At 36.7% G+C, this 22979-nt stretch overlaps 1 protein-coding gene across 1 annotated transcript in view; it reads left to right on the top strand.

Moving 5' to 3' along the window:
* Positions 1 to 1544: 1544 nt before the first annotated feature.
* Positions 1545 to 22979, top strand: part of Agmo (alkylglycerol monooxygenase) — a 45773-nt gene continuing 24338 nt past the window's right edge. Inside the window, exons 1-2 of the mRNA XM_032909100.1 lie at positions 1545 to 1661; positions 13617 to 13712. Coding sequence (XP_032764991.1) covers positions 1545 to 1661; positions 13617 to 13712 — 213 coding nt within the window. The remainder of the gene's footprint in view (positions 1662 to 13616; positions 13713 to 22979) is intronic.

Raw genomic sequence — 22979 nt, forward strand, 5'->3', positions numbered from 1 at the left:
TACCTTACCCATCTCTGAACCCACATTTTGGGTATGTTAATATCAATATTTGTATTCAAATACTGGTAAGTCAAAAAGGACATATTTATTTACATGTATAATTAAGGACATGGTTTATAAGCAACAGGTTCTAAAATGTTCAACGGTGAATTTTCTTTTTTTTTTTATTATTAACTTGAATATTTCTTATATACCTTTCGAGTGTTATTCCCTTTCCCGGTTTCCAGGCAAACATCCCCCTCCCCCTCCCCCTTCCTTATGGGTGTTCCCTCCCCCCCTCCCCCATTGCCGCCTCCCCCAACAGTCTAGTTCACTGGGGTTCAGTCTTAGCAGGACCCAGGGCTTCCCCTTCCACTGGTGCTCTTACTAGGATATTCATTGCTACCTATGAGGTCAGAGTCCAGGGTCAGTCCATGTATAGTCTTTAGGTAGTGGCTTAGTCCCTGGAAGCTCTGGTTGCTTGGCATTGTTGTACATATGGGGTCTGAGCCCCTTCAAGCTCTTCCAGTTTTTCTAAGTGGGAAATGGTGTTTGGATTATTTCAATGGTATTTCAATGGCATTGGTTGGTAAGCAGTTTACAAAACTTAGAAAATTCATCCAATTTATTACCTCTTAAAGCCCACCCAACATCTGAAGATACAGAAAAAAAACACCCTGACAAATCTCTTATATGTAGCTATGTATATAATAAATAAGCCAGAAATTTGGGATCTAAACAGTTTCAAATACTTTGTGTAGTTTTTGAAGAACTTATGATGAATTACTGCTCATTCGCACAAGAATAATTTTTGAATTTCTTGGCTACAGTGTATTCATTAGGGTTGATGAAGTGGAAGAAACAATATTCAATCATAATCTAAGTATTTATCAGATAATGGCTAATGAAAACACTTTCTTCTTAGGTAATCTGGGTACTTCTTGGTATAATACACAGTCTCAATTTGCACTTTGATTTTGAGGACACATGAAAGGCAGGTGAAAATTTTGTTAAGCTATGAGAAGAATCATGTATAATGAGTAGTATGTGAATAAAAATCTATTTTAAAGATAAACATCAAATATTGCCATAGTTTGCTTATTCTAACAGCTTTCCATATCAGGCAATAATATGGTGCAATATTTCATTATCCACCAATTTCTCCCACTGGAGAATTTGTCTTTAATTAGAAATGTGTTATCACATACTGAAAACTCATCACTGTCCTTTGACTATGTTGTTCCAACACCACAAGTTAGGATTTTATGATCTGTCATACTGTAAATGTTGGCAAAGCAGACATTTCGGAAGTTATTTCATTTCACTGGTGGTACGTAATTGTGTCACATACAGTGTGAGTATTTACTGGTTATGTTTCAATTTTTATGTACTCATGATTCATATATAGTCTAGTTCCTAAAATGCTTCAAGGAGCCTTCTTTTAATTATCGTTCTGTGAGCCAGCATTTTCAGAGACGTTCCAGGAGTTTCGTCTGCTCTCGGCAGAGCGAAGCACAGGTGAATGGAAGCTGCTCTGTTCTTGCTCTCATCACTTGCTGTAAATCATGTGTTTTGCAGAGATTAATATTATCTGGGCAGCTCACCAGGCACACCACAGTTCTGAAGACTATAACTTAAGCACGGCACTGCGACAGTCCGTCCTGCAGCAGTACAGTTCCTGGGTAAGTTGTGGGAAATCGAATAAATGTGAAAGCATCATTTTTTCTTTACATTTTAAGTCTTTCTGGTTTTTTTCCTGGTAAACCACTAGAGGATGTGCACTAAGTGCTTCGAAGTGACTCCTTCCCATTTATAAAACCAGGCACGTAAGGAACAGATCCTCTTTGCAGAAGTAAATCTTTGTTTGGTATGAAACACTCAAGAAAACCCTCTCGGCTGCAACCTGAGAAAGTACCTATTCATTGTTATTTATTTTGTTTCTTTTTAACCTAATCTCAACCAGGAGGCGGACATATAGACAATAGGTTTCAGTCCACTATATTCAGACAGAAATATTTTATATGCCTAATATTCTAATTAGAAAAACTTCCATTTTTCAAAAATTTGGAAAATGCTTCATAAGGTATAGGCTTGCTCCCCAAGATTCCCAATAGTATTTAGGAGACTGGCACTTTTTGAGGTCTGACCTAGTGGAAAGTCATCATATCAGTTTGAGATGGGACCATGGAGGGATTTCGAACCTCAGTTATTTTCTCTGGCTCTGTATTTAAAGAGGCGAAGACTACATACCACAGACATCCATGCTACTGAAGTTTACCATGAGGTGCCAGACAGAGGGATGCCCTCACCATTGATGTACAATACTGTCCGCATTTGTAATATCTAAAATAATGAACTGCATAGACTTATCTTTAGACATTAGTTTTCTCCATGTCTTTCTTTGTAGTGGTGTCATATCATTCTCTGCAGGTCAGTGATGTGTTTATAGCAAATACAATATGTAGAAACTATAGTAGCTCTAATTTTAAGATGACAGCACCGAGTCTGCATTTATCATACAGAGAGAGTAAGTGAAGGCATAGAGGAACTCATCCAGCCTGGAGACCAGACACTTGATCTTTTTATTTATAGTCTAATTCTTCATCGCCATTAAGGATTATTCTTTAGCTATTATCACATCTGATCTTTGATAATAAGCTCACAGTTTGTTATGCCAAGTGTTATTAGGAAACTGAAGATCAATGAGGTAAGATCAGAGTTGGTAAGTGTGGCAAACTTCAAATTCTTAATCAGGTGCCTTTTAACATGTTTCCAAGAAAACAGAATGGTTTGGGTACTGACTCACTGGCAGAATGGGCAAAGCAGGCCTATAAGCCTGTGATGATAGACTTAATGGAACGAATATAAAAGAAACTTGCCCTAACACAAGGTTAAAAATGTCTCTGTTCTATGAGATGTTATAGACTGAGCAGCTTAAAACAACAACAACCAAGTAAATAGTCTCAGAGTTCTGGAGGCTTCCAGAGTGGTGTCGCCACCAAGGTTCCAGGGAATGCCTGCTCTAGTATGTTTTCCTAAGTGCTTGTTGTTTGTGGTTTTGTTAGAAAAAAAACATAACCAACTTTTAAGCTTTTACATGGCATTATTTCTGCTTCTTCGTTAAAACTTACCTTTTTAAACTATGGAAAATCGTCATCCTGAATAAGGATCCCCTGGAAACGCATCAGAATATAAATCAGGACTGTAGGCACATTTGAAGTTGACCAAGGACATCAGTGTAACGAACAAATGAAGGGCCTGAGACATTGTCAGAAGAAAAGATTTGTCAGCACATCATATATCTCAGAGTTGGAAGAAGTCTATTTTATATAAGTCTACTTTTTAAAACTATAAAAAGGAGTTTCAGATAGACCCCACTTTGATGTATCTCATTAAACGAACCTAGATTAAAATGCCAATACAGATACTTGACCTTAGTTTGCTCTCATCTCAATTTTTACTCCCTTTATGTCATCCCTGCCATTAAATCAGTGGCAGCTGGGGTGCAAAGGCCCAGCGTGTTATGGAGGACAAGCTTTAGACTGTTTCTTCCACTCTGTGACAGGTGAAAAGGCATGGAGCTGAAACTAAAGAGAAGCACACCTCTAGAAAAAAAATCTCAAGGAAAAGCATTGCAAGTGACACTAATAGCTGTGTGGTCAAACAAGAAAGGAAAGGGTGGAGATAGTCCACCAGTTCCAGCGACAGTTGGACACAAAGTTTTTCTCTTACAATATGGAGTCACTGAAGAATTTCTAAGTGGTGAAGGTTATTTCTCATTTAGAGATGGTGACAATTATGGAAAGTATGTGGACTGAAGTCCTTGTTGAAATGCTATCCCATGAAGCTGAACAATCCGATGACATCCCGAACCATTTCATTATCTAAATAATTTCCATGTCTCCCTTTTATAATAAACTGATGACACCCAAGTTAATGACATCCATTGTCTTTGAAGTTTAGTTCCACTGTACTGTTTTAATCATTTCCAAATAAAATAATATAAATTAAAAATATCTATATGTGTAAGGTTAAAAATGAACGACTCCAGCTGCATATGTAGCAGAGGATGGCCTTGTTGGGAACCAATGGAAGAAAGAGCCCTTGGTCCTGCAAAGTCTGGACCCCCCAGTGTAGGGGAATGTCAGGGCGGGGAGGCAGGAAGGGGGCAGATGAGGATGGGAACACCCTTATAGAAGAAGGGGTGGGGGATGGGATTGGGGGCTTATCTCCAGGAAACCTGGAAAAGAAATAACATTTGAAATGTAAATAAAAAATGTCCAATAAAAGAAAAAATGAGTTTCATACTCTTCTGTTTTCAAAAGTCAAACATCCTATGTTACTCTGTCACAGACATAAGAAGGTGTTATGAATTTAAAAGTAAGTCACAGAAATATCTCACAAATTGCTATCTGTTTGGAGAGGGTTGTTGTAGGAAGAGACACATTGAAGAAAGGTAAGGGGTATAAGGCAGACTGTACATAGCCAGCAGTTCTGGGTCCCTTCTTCAGTATTTGAATATTCTGAAATATATTCAATATATTGAAATAAAAGCCTGATTTCAAATCTCTTTCTTTTCGTCGAATCATCTGTGGCATCCTCCATCAGCAGTTATGTAAGGCCTATAATTTGAAAGTTACCAAGGCAACCCAGTATTTTAGAACAAATAATAAATGGGTCATGTCTTTGAAAAGAAAATTGGTGTGTGAAATGAAGAGCAAAATTAAACGCAGAGAATATTCTTTCATATTATCATGAAAATTGAAGTGGCAGACCTGTCATGTGAAGCAAATTAAAGATAATAATTCCATTTTCTAGAATTTATAAGCATGCTATTTGTATTTTAAGCCTCACATTACCTACATAAAAGAGCTGCAAATTTATAGAATACTATTAAACTGAGTGTCATTTTATTCTACAGTATAATGTTATGAATGTTTTTTACACCTCTTTAATCTTGCATTATATATGTAAATGCATTTATCGTACATATACTAAATTTTTTAGAACAATAGCATAGATATCTTATAAACTCTAATTACATCAGAATGATCACTTCCTTTCGTTGTTGTTTGGAGGCAGTGTCTCTCTTCGTAACATAGACTGGCCTGGAACTCGTACAGACCAGGGCAGCTTTGAAGTCATACAGATCAGCCTGCCTCTGCTTCCTGAATTGTAGGACTAAATGCCTGAAGCACCAGGTCTGGCCATGTTTTTATAACTATATAATAAATGATACATGTAGGAGCTACAGTATAACTGTGTATGTGATCAAACAGTAAAGGGAAACCCAGCACATATACCTGCAGTCACAAAACTTGGGAGAATGAGGCAGGAATATTGCCGTGACTTCAAGCCCAACTTGGCCTGTGTAGTAAATAATACTGGGTCAGCCAGAAGTATACAACAAGACTCTGTTCCAAAACAAGCAAATGAAGGAATGGAAAGAAAAATAAAACAGACTTAGTTGGGGCGCGGGGGTGAAGAGAGAGAGAGAGAGAGAGAGAGAGAGAGAGAGAGAGACAGAGACAGAGAGAGAGACAGAGACAGAGACAGAGAGAGACAGAGAGAGACAGAGAGAGAGAGAGAGAGAGAGAGAGACAGAGAGACAGAGAGAGACAGAGAGACAGAGAGAACTCAGAATGAATTCTGAAAGATAAAGATGTTTGTATGATTTTTACAATAAGATATATGGTGTGTATTACATAGGGTACATACATATATGGATATGTATAGAACTATGAAATAAAGGACTTTAAAATAGTGCATATTAGTACATGTATCTTGTATATATACAATGATTAGTATATATTAGCTTAGTATTTATAAAAATGATCAGTCCAATGTCACAGTCCAGCAGAGTTATTGCTAGAAAAAGTCTTTCTCTCTACTCTAAATATGGCATGCTGGCTCCTGGTTCATAGTAGCCATAAATGTGGTCCCCCAGGTTTCTTTAAGTACCATTCTGGAGGAAAAGCCTTAATGTCATAATATTTACCTCCACAAGCATAGCCATTCAAGAATTCAAAATCCTGGACCCTGAAACGGAATTTAATCATCTACTCCTCTCTTTCAGGTACTAAATGAGTATGGAAAAAGAACAGTTTTAGAATGAAGGAAACAGGCAGCCATGAACTCATATCAAATTTATCCTCAGCAGTTACACCAAGTTGGTAGCTGCACATTGAGTAACATATAAGGAAAACAAATTTTTACCCCTGAAGACTTCACCCTTCAAACTTTAACCCCAACCTAGTCATTGACTGTTCTGGTTTTGTTTTGTTGCTATAATAAACACTACAATTAAAGGCAACTTGGAGGAGGAAAGGGCTTTTTTATCACACTAATTAGTGGACAAAAAATATACTTACTGAAGTATCTTAATGTACATTATAAACTAAGTAAATAAATATACAATGTTCAGATAATTTCAGATAATAGTAAGGAATATTTAATATCTTTAGGAAATAGTAATGACAAACACATACACACACTGTATATATACATATATATATATGCATGTGTATGTACATGTGCACATGCATGTGTGTTTATGTATATGATACATGTGTATATGATTGCATATGAGCATGTGTATATATATACATACACACATAAAAGAAACCTTAGTCTCTGGTTACTTCAGTTGCTACGGTGAACCGACAAGCTCAGCAAGCCATAAAATGAATATGAAAACTCCTTCAAGAGCTCGAGACCCCATATGTACAGCAATGCCAACCAACCAGAGCTTCCAGGGACTAAGCCACTATCCAAAGACTATACATGGACTGACCCTGGACTCTGACCTCATAGGTAGCAATGAATATCCTAGTAAGAGCACCAGTGGAAGGGGAAGCCCTGGGTCCTGCTAAGACTGAACCCCCAGTGAACTAGACTGTTGGGGAGAGGGCAGCAATGGGGGGAGGGTTGGGAGGGGAACGCCCATAAGGAAGGGGGGGGGGGGGGGGGATGTTTGCCCGGAAACCGGGAAAGGGAATAACACTCGAAATGTATATAAGAAATACTCAAGTTAATAATAAAAAAAAAAATAAATAAATAAAATGTAGAAAAAAAAAAAAAAAGAAAACTCCTTCATTTCTCTTGTTTTTTTGTCCTTGAAAAACCTTTCTAGAATTTCAGTCCCTTTAAGCTCTGGTTACTGATACCTCATGCGTGACCTTCTTGAAAGACTCAGAGAAATGTGAAGCTTTTGTTGCTTTCTCTTTCTACTCCTATTTGCATCTTCAATTAAGTCATGTCAGAGGTGACCAGACCCTCTTATTCTCTTTTTAGAGATAACATTCATCTCTTTTTTTAATCCTTAATTTAACCGCATTACTCTTCTCATTTTCTCTCATGGACATATTCAAAATTGGCTATTACATGTTATTTGTGAAAAAAGTAACTAATAAAAGTCACTAATTCTCCAGACGTAATTAGCATCTCAGAGACTTACTCTTGAATAAGGTCACTTTTTCTGAGTTCTTTCTGATCTCTGCTTGGCTAAATCAATCCAAATCAAAATCCTCTCCAAGCTGACTAATTCAATCTGGCTTCTTTTTGGCAGCTAACTGAATTGCTCTCTGTCTCCTTCTTATGCTCTGCCTTCAGCTGTCTCACCTGACTTGCATTGAACTCACAAATGAACTTACTTTATTGTACCGTTTCAAGTGAATTGCATGAAACTGAACTAATCTGGCTAAACTCCACTACATTGCCTGAACTCAGCTAAACTGCACTCATTTACTGATCTCCATCCCTGACTCTCTCTCCTTCACTCTCTTTTTTTCCTGTGTTTATACTTTATAGGACAATGTGATTCTAACATATACATATAAATGCACATATACATATACATACACATACACATACATATAATATATATACACATACACATACATATACATACATACACATACACATACACATACACATACATATAATATATATACACATACACATACATATACATACATACACATACACATACACATACACATACACATAGACATACACATACATATACATATACATATACACATACATATACATATTCATATACATATACATATACATATACATATACATATACATATACATATACAAAATAAGTATATAATTCTTCTACAAGTTAGGCCAGGGGATTTTAGCAAAGAATAATGCAATCTCCTAAAGTTAATACATTGTTCATATGCAAAAATCATACAAGTAACGGTATCTGTTATTAGTTGTTTTCTTGTTGGTATAATAAAATACTTTAAAAGTGTATCTTTTTTTTAACAGTTTTTTATTAAATTATTTATTTAGATTTCAAATGCAATCCCCTTTCCAGGTTTCCCACCCATAAATCCCCTATCCCATCCTCCCTCTCCCTTCTTCTTTGAGAGTGTTCCCCTACCCATCCATGCACCCCTTCCTACCTCCTCACCCTGACATTCCCCTATACTGAGGGTGTCCAGCCTTGGCAAGACTAAGGGATTCTCCTCCCATTGATGCCCAACAAGGTCATCCTCTGCTACATATGCAGCTAGAGCCATGTGTCTGTCCATGTGTACACTTTGGATAGTGTTTTAGTCCCTGGGAGCTCTGGTTGGTTGGTATTGTTGTTCTTATGGGGTTGCAAACCCCTTCAGCTTCTTCAATTCTCTCTCTAACTCCTTCATTGGGGACTTCATTCTTCATTCAATGGTTGGCTGTGAGCATTCGCCTCTTGTATTTGTCATGCTCTGGCAGAACCTTTCTGGATACAGCTATATCAGGCTCCTGTCAACATGCACTTCTTGGTATCAACAATAATGTCTGAGTTTGGTAGCTGAATGTATATGGGCTGGATCCCCAGGTAGGTCAGGCTTTGAATGGCCATTCCTTCAGTCTCTGCTGCAAAAATCGTCTCCATATCTTCTCCTATGAATATTCTTGTTCCCCCTTCTAAGAAGGACTGAAGCATCCACACTTCAGTAGTCCTTCTTCTTGAGCTTCATGTGGTCTATGGATTGTATCTTGAGTATTCTGAGCTTTTGGACTAATAACCACTTATCAGTGAGTGCATATCATGTGTGATTCTTGTGTTTGGGTTAATTCTCTCAGCATGATATTTTCTAGTTTGATCCATTTAACTATGAATTTCATGAAGTCATTGTTTTTTAATAACTGAGTAGTACTCTGTTGTGTAGATGTACTGCATTTTCTGTATCCATTTCTCTGTTGAAGGACGTCTGGGTTCTTACCAGCTTCTGGCTATTATCAATAAGGCTGCTATGGAAATATTGGAACATATGCCCAAGTTATATGTTGGATCATCTTTTGGGTATATGCCCAGTTGTAGTATAACTGGGTCCTCAAGTAGTACTATGTCTAATTTTCTGAGGAACCTCCAGACTGATTTCCAGAGTGGTTGTATCAGCTTGCAATCCCACCAACAATGGAGGAGTGTTTCTCTTTCTCCACCTACTTGCCATCACCTGTTGTCACCTGAGTTTTAGATCTTAGCCATTCTGACTGGTGTGAGGTGGAATCTGATTTGCATTTCCCTGATGGTTAAGGATGTTGAACACTTTCTTATGTATTTCTATCCATTCAATATTCCTCAGCTGAGAATTCTTTGTTTAGTTATGTACATCATTTTTAATAGGGTTATTTGATTCTCTGGAGTCTAACTTTTTGAGTTCTTTGTATATTTTGAATATTAGCCCTGTATCAGATGTAGGATTGGTAAAGATCTTTTCCCAATCTGTTGGTTACCATTTTGTCCTAATGACAGTGCCCTTTGGCTTACAGAAGCTTTGCAGTTTTATGAGGTCCCATTTGTTGATTCTTGATCTTAGAACATAAGCCATTGGTGTTCTGTTCAGGAAATTTTCCTCAGTTCCCATGTGTTTGAGGCCCTTCCCCACTTTTTCTTCTATGAGTTTGAGTGTATCTGGTTTGATGTGGAGGTCCTAGATCCACTTGGACTTGAGCTTCGTACAGAGTGATAAGAATGAATTGATTTACATTCTTGTAAATGACTGATTACCTGGTGAACCAGCACCATTTGTGTAAAAATGCTATCTTCTTTCCACTCTAAGGTTTTACCTCCTTTGTCAAAGATCAAGTGACCGTAGGTGTGTGGGTTCATTGCTGGGTCTTCAATTCTATTCCTTGATCTCCCTGCCTGTCTCTGTACCAATACCATACAGTTTTTATCACTACTGCTCTGTAATACTGCTTGAGGTTAGGGATGATGATAGCCCCCAGAGGTTCTTTTATTGTTGAGAATAGTTTTCACCATCCTGGTAGCTTTTGTTATTCCAAATGAATTTGCAAATTGCTCTTTTTAACTCTATGAAGAATTGAATTGAAATTTTGAATGGAATTGCATTGACTCTGTGGATTTGTTTTGGCAAGATGGCCATTTTTACAATATTAACCCTGCCAATCAATAAGCATGGGAGATCTTTCCATCTTCTGAGATCTTCAATTTCTTTCTTCAGAGACTTGAAGTTCTTGTCATACAGACCTTGCTTGGTTAATGTTGCATCAAGGTATTTTATATTATTTGTGACTATTGTGAAGGGTGTCGTTTCCCTAATTTCTTTCTTAGTCTGTTTATACTTTGAGTAGAAGAAAGCTACTGGTTTGTTTTTGTTAATTTTATGTCCAGCCACTTTCCTGTCTGTTCTTCTCAGAGTTTGGTGTATTCTATCTCTGTCAAATCTTTCTCTGATTTGTCACTTTGTGCCTCAATTAGATGTCATGCTCAAGCATGGTTGCTTCCTCCTACAAATCAAACTTACCTTCATTGTTTGGGATTACAGGTGTGTACTAAGTTTGTGTGTGTATTCTCTACATATGTAGAAGACCTTTGTATTGATCCATTGCCAGAGCAGCCACTATTGTTGGATTAAAATTCCTTCATAACAACTTCCTTTGAAATGATTTTATAACGCTCCTATTGCTCATTTAGTCACACAACTTTTCTTTTCATCCACTCTACATTTTTTTCTACACTAAGATACATACACATTAAATTGATCCATTATTTCTTTAGGAAATGCATGCTCCTTCTATACCATACTCCTCTGGTACCTCTGCAGTCTGCTACCTGGTCTGAGATCTGTCCAAGCCTCCCACAATCTAGGCTTTTACAACACTACTTTCAACAAGTAGAACAATGTCACAATACTTATAATTCCCCCATTCACCATTTGCTTATTGCTTCAAGATGCCAACACCCAATCCCTGTTCTGCAACAGGCTCATAGCAGGGCAAAGTACACTGAGTTATCTCTGCTCCACTGAGACTGTGCTTTGTCTTATCCTCATTGTTTCTTCACAGATATAGTTCTATCATGGTCCTATTGTACATTAATTATCTCACAGAATAGTCAACCTAATGGAAAGTGTTATTCAAAGTTAAGGAGCCCTGGAGTCAGAATGGCATTGGTGTGAGTGCTAGGTAGAAACCTATTAGTAAATAAACACAGGCACTAGCAGAATATGAGAAAGAAGAGATTTTGTTTCCAGCCAAGTCATTAAGTACCTTTAAGGATTTAGAGTAGAAGAAGCAGTTACATTGAAACCAAGTTTGGAGCTGGCAGATAAGTGAGCTGGAGGTGTAAGTCCATCACTGCACTGAGGAACATGATTTGTTCCTTTGGCTTATAAATGCAAATTTATCTGCAAGAGAGCAACAATAAAACAAGAGAGATAAAAGGGGGAGGAGTCAGGCAGTAAAGGATTCTCTTTCCTAGACCCCATTTACAGGTTCACTTTCCCTCAAGAGGATTAGGAACTTTTTGTATAATTAGTTTCCTTTGCAACATTGTGTTGATCAATGAAGGATTATTCCGTTAATGTTAGTACCCAAGCTTCCTTTTCAATCTTATAAAAAATGAGAAATTTTAGCTTAGCCAAGTGATACATAGTGGAAATCCCAGAGCTCTGAGGTAAAGGTAGTTAGATTAATATTTCTAGATCAGTCTGAGCTACATAGGAAAAAAAAAAGTCACCCGTTCTCAAAGAGCAAGACTCAAGGTGGAGCATAGGACAAGGTGTATGCTTAACATGCAGCAGGTGCTGAGAGCATTGCCTGGGGGGAGGGGGCTGACTTAAAATTCACAGTAAGGGTCATCTGGCACTTTTAAAAGGAAGTCTAATCCTGCGGAAAACTCATCAAAAAATAAAAACAAAAACAAAAAACCTAGTCTACAAACTGATGGGCTTTGATTTACATGAGCATGATGGGATCTCAAGGGTCCTTTTCTGGAACAATCACATGGTTAAGTAGCCACAGAGTCACCTTTCTACAACAGCTGTCATTGTCATACAATTATTTCTCTACTAGTCAGGTAATTGTAACAGACACTGAATATTAAACTGTCAGACACCGTCTTTACAAAAATGCCATTTATTGAACATTGGAAATAAGCCCTCCTATTCTTTTTATTAAGGCTTTATAACATATACAAGTTTATGTTGTACTCTACTATAGAATGTTTGGAACTAACTGGACAATTAGATTTCTAACAATTTTATTTACAAATATGAGGAGCCCTGTGAGCTAAAACTTTTATTTTCCTTCATAACATAGACTGTGATAAGACCATGTTTTATAAGTTGAACTCTTAAAGAACAAACCTATGTTCTTTTGTTTACTAATTTGATCCATTGCTATAAATCTATTAAAAATCATAAAAAAGATCCTGCTTGCAACTAAAATATAAAAATATTTATTTTAGTTGACTTAAGTTCAGAAACATAAATAAGATTTCAATGTCTAATTTTCAGTACACGCCCATAACTAAATATCCTTCAAATGATCATTTGCTTGATCAAAGACAAAGACTTTATAATAACAATTCAGCAATTAAATTTTAGCATTCATAAAAGTTGTTCTAAAATATGCAGCATTTTTAGAAACTTGGGTTAAATAAAATCAGAAATATAAAGCAGAAGTGAGATTCTTTGGTTACTAATTTGGTTCTTTGGATTTTCTTTCAAGGAAACAGTTTTGACCACGTAAAACTGCTCACAGGAGCAAGCTATTAAGAGACCACAGCAAATCTCACTTGTTACTTAATTCTAAGCAGTTCTGAGGTTTAAGAAGTTGGTTTTCCAAGGAAAGGACATTTCCATCCTCAGAAATCTTGTCCCTTGTGACCATTTCCACTGTTCTCACATTGCCCTTCCTAACTCAATAACATGGATAAAAATTTTAGAGTTATTTTACCTTTAATCGATCATATACACATTAAAATGGAAAGCATTCTACTCTTTAAATATGTCACATGGTTTATGTTTTTATAATTGCATTTCATTAATGAAAAACCAGGCAATAATTGAACATTTGGGAGTGGTCAAGGTACAAAGGCTTACAATTTTGCTTCAATGAAGTATTTGTGCATTCTAAGCAACCACTTTACTTCCAGGAAACATTCTAAGCTTTCCCTAGAAAGGAAATAACACACAGCATGTGATATTTTAATTAAAAAATGTTAAATGCCAAAGAGAAGACTGGTGTTTGCAAACCATTCACTATGTGAAAAATTAATATTACAAAATAAAATCTATGGAAAATTATATTTGCTGAAAACGGACCATTAATATAGTTGAGGCCCATGATTTTAAAATGATGTAGATTGTTTCTTTCTTTTAAAGGTTTTCTACTGTCCCCTGGCCCTTTTCGTACCGCCTTCAGTGTTTGCTGTTCATATTCAATTTAATCTCCTCTACCAATTTTGGATCCACACAGAGGTAAATATGAGTGTGTATATGTGTGTGTGCTAAAAATTTTATACCAAAACAGCCTGAAGCAATGTCCTAGAAATGTACTTGCCGCTGATTTATTGTGTAAGAAAAATCTTAGTTGCCTTCTTTAAGGAGAAACATCTGTTCATTTTTATTCCTTTTATTCTTAATATATATTGCAAAGTTTATAAGATGCAATGAACCCAGTTGGTCTCAATTAAATAAAACAATTTTTGAACTATTAAGTACCAAAACAGTTTAATACTATATCTGCTACAATATCTCCCTGTATTACAGTTCATTAAACATTACTAAACCGAGATGTTGAAATCTATTTCAATTTAAAGATAGAAGTGTGTGTGTGTGTGTGTGTGTGTGTGTGTGAAAGTTACTAGAAAACATGTTTAACATTTTCAGAAATTAAGAGTAACATTGGTACTCACCTTACTTTAATTACAATGTTTGTGTTTTGTTTAAATTTCTTCAATATACTGTTAGGGTTTTATGTTGTTATCTCTATAACACTGAATATAGAACCTCTCAGGTCTTCTAGAGACTTTCAGATGTTCAGGCTTAGATGTTTACATTAAGCAACCGCTTGGCTTATGAAGTATTTGTCTTCATTGTGTTGTTAAATATAGACATATCACAGACCCAGAATAAATTGCTACCTACATTGAAGAAATCTTGTATTTATTGGCAGCCTTGTGAAGCTCTCACAGTGAGCACATTGGTAGGTGGTACAGTGTTGAGCACAGTATCAGTAGGCACAGCCGCACCAGATGTCAAACCTTGGCACAGAGAAGCATCATATTATCTGCAGAGTCTCATACTGACAACATTCTTGGGATAGAGACACTGCTACCTTGACTTTGGACATACATGTATTATTTGATGCTCTGTCATGAAATATAATTTGTTTTATGATACTTGACATACATCAAACAGCTCATATTATAACCATCTGAAAGAGTTGAGGCCAGTTCTGGCACTAGAGGTCAAAGACCAAATTTGTTTAGATTAGGAAAGGGAAGTGTTCTGCTGATTTACTTGGAGGGGTTAAAGGAGAATAGCATTTTACAGGGTCTCTGCACAAGGTCAGGCCTGTGTCAGGTCGGGCATTAGTTAGGATATGCAGCAATGATGCCTAAGGAACTTCCGCATTTCCCTGATGCACCAAGGTTCACATGCCATCTCAGAAGAAAAGTGCAGACCAAAAAAGACTGGGGAACTGTTTCACGATCAGTTTTTCTGGCTGCTTGCCTTTCTAGTTGAGTAGCAGTGTGTTGGAGCCTGGCACACCCGTACTTCACATTTTTGCAAGAACTTCAACCGATAGACTCACCCTTAGGTCAATTGCACGAGACAAGCCCCCATTTTATAAAATTATCGTTTAAATTCTTTATTTTTGAGTTATGTTATAAGCTATGAATTTATTTCAGAAAAAAATAGCAGCTGTGAAATTACAGACAGCATACTTTCATTTGTGTACAAGTAACAAATATTCAGGAGGAATCTCAAAAGCTGTTATTGATAATGGCTTCTAGAGACAGAGAAATTAAATAGACATCTGGTAGGGGAAGCTCTAATTTTCTTTCTAGTGTTTAAATAATTATGTGTTTAATTTTATGTATATGTGTGTACATGTGTGTGTGCGTGTGTGTGTGTGTGTGTGTGTGTGTGTGTGCGTGTGTGTGCTTGAGTGTATTTTTGCACACCATGCATGTAGTTCCTGAGAAGGTTAGAAGTTTCAGAGAGTAACAGTTGTTTGACATGATTTGGTTGTTGGGAGCTTAATTCCAGTCTTCTGCAAAGTAATGAGTACTCTTAATCACTGCACAATCTCTCCATCTCCCACAGAGATTTAATTTAAAAGAATATATTTTTCAATATGTGCTTGTCCTATTTTGTCAACTACAAGTTAATATAGCCTGAATCCCCAAGCCTGATCATTTGGACTTGATCACCAAGACCCACACTGTAGAAGGAGAGAAATTATTCAAGACCTCCACATGAGCTCCGGGACACACACACACACACACACACACACACACACACACACACACACACAATCATAAAATATCTAATTATTTTTATTTGTCTTTTTTATTGGATATTTTTAATTACATTTCAAATGTTATCCCCTTTTCAGTTTCCTGTCCATAAACCCCCTATCCCATTCCCTCCCCTTTCTTCTATAAGGGTGTTCTTTTAAAATGTTACCATGCATAGTAAAAGTAAAAACTTAATAGTTTCTGTCTATCAAACTGCACATTGTTACTAAAAATCTGTTAACCTTCAAAGCTTCTTGCATACTCTAATGCCCTCCATCATGGAAGTGACTCTCTATTAAAAGACCTTGTATGGACTGCAGGCATTCCTGTATTGGCCACATGACTTGGTCCATTCACAAGCACAAGTTTTCTTCTTTTTTTTTATTTTTATTTTTTAAAAGAGTTATTTATTTATTTCATGTATGTGGTTACACTGTCGCTGTCTTCAGACACACCAGAAGAGGGCATCAGATCCCATTACAGATGGTTGTGAGCCACCATGTGGTTGCTGGGAATTGAACTCAGGACCTCTGGAAGAACAGTCAGTGCTCTTAACCGCTGAGCCATCTCTCCAGCCCCACAAGTTTTCTTCTTTACCATCCCTAAAGTTTGGTTCTTACAGAAGGGAAAGCTAGTTAAAGAAACATTGATTTTTCTGACAGAAAATCATTCAGCTTCTTTCAAATCATTACTCTGAGGATGTGATAAAAGAATATGAAACATTTGAGAGAACGTATATAAAGTGAGAATTAAGTTATAGATAAACAATATTTTTACTGTGGATTATTTTACCAAAGAAATAGAAGTATCTTAGTCCTATCTTTATTTGAAAGTTACAAAACTTTGCCTTGCTTTTACTCTCTCTCTCTCTCTCTCTCTCTCTCTCTCTCTCTCTCTCTCTCTCTCTCTCTCTCTCTCTCTCTGTATGTTTCTGGGGGTAGAAGTGACTAGGTTTCTCTACATAGCCTTGGTTGTCCTGTAGACAGTGAGGACTACAACTCCCAGAGATACACCTGCCACTGCTACCAGAGTGTTGAGATTAAAGGTACAACACCACACTGTTGCTGAGTTTTTGATATCTAATGATTTGTTTACTTTTTATGGATTTTTGCTATTGGCTCTTTTACTGTAGATTCATGAATATAGAACAGGCACATTTTTATACTGAAATCATTCATAGCTATAAATTCCCATTCTTTATGCATCAGTGGTATGGAGTTTTAGCTGCTCCAGCAGGAGATAGTGTTAGTAATCTGGATTAATCTAGATTATCTCATATCCTGCTACCATGCTTAAAAAGGGGGAAGCTACACAGAATTAAATTAATGTTTTGATAGTGAAGATTGGAATCATGATGCAAAGAGTTTTATTATATTAAACTGAAAACCTTTGAAGAGTATTAATTCTACTTGGATTCTTTTTGGCTTGGGTTTCTGGTGTTTTGGCGTGCGTGCATATGGTTGTGTGTGTGTGTGTGTGTGTGTGTGTGTGTGTGTGTGTGTGTGTGTGTGTGTTTTAGTCTTTTCCTATCACAAAACCTGAAACATGTTCTGCTTAGATTTTCTTTGAAACGTTCAGAGGTTTAACTTTTACCTTTAGGTTAATATTGTTTAAATATGTGTCACTTAGGCACATAGTATGTGGTTTAGATCAAGAGCCATTGCCCTTTGCAGTGAATCCTATGTGCCCTATGCAGGTATATACTCACTCTAACAGTTTCATCTACTGGATGGTCTTCACTTTATTAAAAAGAAGTTGATTGTCTATGAGACTTCTGTTTTCACAAACTCTCATTATTTACTTATATTCCTTTACACAATCATTTCACTTTACTGATTACTGTAATTTGGAGCAAGAGTTTTGGTGTCGTTTGTAAAATTTGTTAAAAATGCTCTGTTAGATTTTTTTCAAGAACAATGTGGAAGAAAACTGTTTATCCTTTAGTTGTGTCTGACTTGATTTATCACTTTGGTAAGCAGCTCCAGTAGACGGTATGAGCTAGGGCAAATTAGAGGCGTCTTCATCTTCTCACAGCCTATGCCTCTTCAAAGTTCTGTTTCTCTGTGTAACTCTCACTCTTTTGTCCTGTTTCTGTTAGTGATGATTTCTCCAGTTATGACTTTTTAAAAATTATGACATATGTGTGTATTCCTGCTTCTCTGAATGGGTACCACATGTATCTTTGTGCCCCTGGAAGTGAGAAGGTGTTTAGCTCCCTAGAGCTAGAGTTACAGGCACTTGTGAGCCATGCAACATTTTCAAAAGGAGGACTGTTAATTTGAGAGGCACTTGTCCATCCCTTTTATTTTCTGAATTCACATGAAGGCCATTTGTCATTTATTTGTGGATATAATAACAACAACTCTTTAAGACTCATTTAGAAACTGCTTTCACAAAAGGCTTGTGTCTTCAAGCATATCTTTGAAGTAACTAATATCAGCATAAAAGGATGATGTGTTCACTTCTTATACCTTTTAGACTCCTGATTGCCTCTGTACATACTTATGTTCATCAACTCCAAGTCTCTAAAATTTGGTACTACATAATCTTTACATTCCTTAAGGCTGAAAGCACAAAAGTTAAGAGTAAAGAGAGCATTTTTACCCCAGGATCTTAAGATGCCATCTTCTGCAGCCTTGGGGAAGCACTTTAAAGTCTCCACACACCGTTAATTTTTTCTTTTCCTTTATTGGATACTTAATTTACATTTCAAACATTATCCCTATTCCCGGTTTCCCCTCCACAAATCCTCCATCTCATCCCCCTCCGCTGCTTCTATGAAGGTGCTTTCTGACCACCACCAACTCCCTCCCACCTCCCCACCCTGACATTCCCCTACACTGGGGCATCTAGCCTTCAAGGGCCTCTCCTCTCATTGATGTCCAACAAGGTCATCCTCTGCTTTGTATGTGGCTGGAGCCATGAGTCTATGTGTACTCACTGGTTGGTGGTTTAGTCCCTGGGAGCTCTGGGTGGTCCGATTGGTTTATATTGTTATTCTTCCTATGGGGTTAAAAACCCCTTCAGCTCTTTCAGTTCTTTTTCTAACTCCTCCATTGGGGACCCCATTCAAGGTTCAATGGTTGGCTGTGAGCATCCACCTCTGTATTTGTCATACTTTGGAAGAGCTTCTGAGGAGACAGCTACATCAGGCTCCAGTCAGCATGCACTTCTTGGCATCAGCAACAGTGTCTGGGTTTGGTGGCTGTATGTATATGGGCTGGATCACCTGGTGGGGCAGGCTCTGAATGGCCATTCCTTCAGTCTCTACTCCAAACTTTGTCTCCATATCTTCTTCTATGAATATTTTTGTTCTCTCTTTTAAGAAGGACTGAAGCAGACACTGTTTGGTCGTCCTTCTTCTTGAGCTTCATGTGGTCTATGGATTGTATCTTGGGTATTCTGAGCTTTTGGACTAATAAGCACTTATCAGTGAGAGCATACCATGTATGCTTTTGTGATTGGGCTACCTAACTCAGGATGGTATTTTCTAGTTCCATCCATTTGCCTAAGAATTTCATGAAGTCATTATTTTTAATAGCTGAGTAGTACTCCATTGTGTAAATGTATCACATTTTCTGTATTCACTCCTCTGTTGAAGGACATTTGTAATGCATTTCAGTATAGTGTGAAGCATGTGAACTAAAACAGAATGTTGCGTGTCAGATAGTTTAGTTCAGTCCTCTGGGGTTGTCTAACATGACTATTCTGCAAGTGTTTTGGGTAAAGAGCTGAAAACCCATATAAAGCAATCTCCTTTTGAACTATCATTGTGACTCGTCTTGGTGGATTTTTCCTTTGACAAATGTGGTGTCCTTCCCATCTTGTTTGATACCTTTTGGTTGAAAATCTATTTTATTGGATATTAGAATGATAACTCCATCTTGTTTTTTGGGACCATTTGCTTGGAAAACATTTTTCCGGCCCTTTACTCTATTGTAGTGTCTATCTTTGTCACTGAGGTGTGTTTTATATTTGCAGGAAATTGCTGTATCCTGTATATCCAGTGTATTTCCCTGTGCCTTTTTTATTGGGGGATGAGTCCATTGATATTGAGAGGTACAAAAGACAGATTATTGTTAGTTCCTGTTATTTTTGTTGTTCAAAATGGTATTATGAATGTATGATTCTCTTCTTTTGGATTTTTTGTGAACTGTTTAGTATCAGTGTTTTCTTGTGTATTGCTACCATCCTTCTGTTGGAAATTTTGTTCCAGTATTCTCTGCATGACTGGATTGTTTAAGCTTGGTTTTTGTCATGGAATATGTTGGTTTCTCCATCTATAATGACTGAGAGTTTTGATGGGTATAGTATCCTCTGGTAGCATTTGAGTCTGGATAACATCTGTCCAGTATCTGGCTTTTAGAGTCTCTGTTGAGAAGTGTGGTATAATTCTGATAGGTCTCCCTTTATATGTTACTTGGCCTTTTCCCTTACAGCTTTTAATATTCTTTCTTTGTTCTGTGCATTTAGTGTTTTGATTATTATTTGATGCTATGACTTTCTTTTTTTGGTCCAATATATTTGGTTTTCTGTAAGCTTCTTGTATCCTTATGACTATCTCTTTCTTTAGGTTAGAGAAGTTTTTCTTTTATGATTTTGTTGAAGATGTTTTCTGGTCCTTTGAGCTAGGATTCTTCACACTCTTCTATTCCTATTATTTTTATGGTTGATCTTTTCATTGTGTCCTCAATTTCCTGGATGTTTTGGGTTAGGGACTTTTTACACTATGCATTTTCTTTGACCAGTGTTTCAATATTTTCTATGGTACCTTCTACCCTTGAGAGTCTGTCTTGTATCTCTTTTATTCTCTTGTTGATGCTTGGATCTATGCTTTCCTAAGTTGTCTATTTTCAGGGTTGCCTCCCTTTGTGTTCTCTTTACTATTTCTATTTTCATTTTTAGTAAGTCTTGCATCAGCCATTTTGGATACCCTAGATAGCATGGGTATTTGGTGGAAATTCTCACCTATGTCCTTGTTCACTGTGGAGCTCCTAGGAAGCAAGCAGACTGCAGTGTTTGGTTCCTCTTTCTCTTTTATCCATGTTTACAGTTTAACCTGTGAGATTGGCTCATGGACTATTAACATAGCACTTGGTTTGGCTTTGACTTCATGTTTTACCTAACAGCACCCATTCTAGCTACAGTTGTTTCTAAGTCTGTAAGTTAATGAGCCCACTACTTTTATTACCCAGTATTGCAAAATTACATTAAGAAACAGAAATTCTAAAGATACAAGATTTAGTGTTTGGCTAAATGATGTGTGTTTTTGGTGTCCCATTATGATTATGACAATATCACAATTTATGGACAAATTTGGGTAGACATGGCCTAAAATATATATAAACTTAGAGGTGAGATAGGTGAACATATACTTTACTGGGAACACAGCAACCTGACCACACATTGCTTCATTGTATCTGTTTTCTAAAGGAGACACTTTATTTTTATTCAAATCAAGCAACTCTAAATGAAATCTTTAAGATTTTACTTTTAAAGAGAAAGGAGTCTTAATGTTTTTAAAAGATAAGATTCCTACCGATTCCAGTGGGTGTCAGAATGATTGTTTCTCTTTAGGTTTATTTCTGTGGTGGGGATGAAGACTTTTATATCTTTGGAGATCAGTTTTAAGCTCTGACTCCTGCATGCCTGCTAAATATAGTAAGTCTCTACTGAAAACATAAAGAAGACCCACAGTATTTTTATGGGACCCTTGACTGTGAGACTGGGTGGTTCTCTGCTTTTCCTACCTGCTCTTGGGATCTCCTGTTGTGGTTCTATGCACATCTTCAATATGTTCAATATGTTTCTGCTTCATCTTATATTTTATTTTGTGATGTTTGATTATTTTCTCTTAGAAGCCTTTTCTTTTCTAATGAGAGACAGAAAGGGAGTGGATCCAGAGGGGAGGGAAAAAGAGAAACTAGGAGGGGTAGAGAAAAGGAAAACTTTAATTAGGATGTATTATATGAGAAAACCTATTTTCAATAAAAAGAGCAAAAGGATGCTTTGATAACTGATAGGGATTGGTAAATATCCCTCATTAGATATTTTCTTTCTAGTCAGAGTTTCAGCAGAACATCATGACTGTGATGTCATTGTGTCTTCTATGCCCATGAAATACAAACAGAAACATTTAGTTACCAAATAGATATGTTATTATGAACACATTTTCTAAAAAATAAGCATTTTCTCCATGCTAAATCAATTATCCTAATGCAAGATACAAATAATAGGAAAATTAAAATACCAAGAGAAAAAAATGTCCTCACCTTAGAGAATGGTTTTGTATGATATGAGTCAATAAGAACAGAATAATTAACATTTGTTATGAAATTTGCTTCCACAGACTCAACATTCCTACCAAATATGAATGTTATAATAGCAATGAATCGTTTAAGATATAAAACTATGTGACCTTCAATGTGACCTTTTCTTATTGCCCTGCTACAAAGCTGCTATTAGGTAGGACTTTTGAATGAGACCACCCTGGTGCAAATTGTGATCAATGGTTTTATTGCATCCTACTGTAATCCAATTCAGAATATCCCTGAAGCTACTATAATCCTTTTTTTTTTTTCAAAATAAAGGAGGAAAAGCAAAAAGCTTTCTTAGACATCTTTTTGATACTAGCTGATATTGGAGCTTAAAAGACACTTCAGGGATTACAACATTTTGGGTTAAGAATATGTAATTTAACAGAAATGCTTAATAGTAGCAATAACCTGATAGACTACAATAATCAAAAATATATTGCCAAAAGAAAACCAGATCAAAGCAAAGAGAGAAATCTTAGTAACGCAAATTGTGGCTTTTATTTCCACTTCTCTGGTTTTCTAGCTCATTTGCTTTATATGAACATTTTCATAATGCTGTGTTACATGTTTATGTACATAAACATAAAATTGATTCAAATCATGTTTCGTTACTGTCTTAAATCCCCACCAAGATGTGTGGTTTCTGTAGTCTAATGAGTCATAACAGATGGCTCAGTGGTTAAGAGCACTGACTGCTCTTCCAGAGGTCCTGAGTTCAATTCCCAACAACCGTATGGTTCACAACTATCTGTAATGGAATCTGATACCCTCTTCTGCTGTGTCTGAAGAGAACAACAAGGTACCCACATAGAATAAATAAATAAATAAATCTTTAAACAAATAAACAAACAAAAAAGAGTATATCTGCATCCACCCCAGTGTGCAGTTGTCTTAGCTTTTGT

Source organism: Rattus rattus, chromosome 7 (assembly GCF_011064425.1).
Source record: "Rattus rattus isolate New Zealand chromosome 7, Rrattus_CSIRO_v1, whole genome shotgun sequence".
NCBI lineage: Eukaryota > Metazoa > Chordata > Mammalia > Rodentia > Muridae > Rattus > Rattus rattus.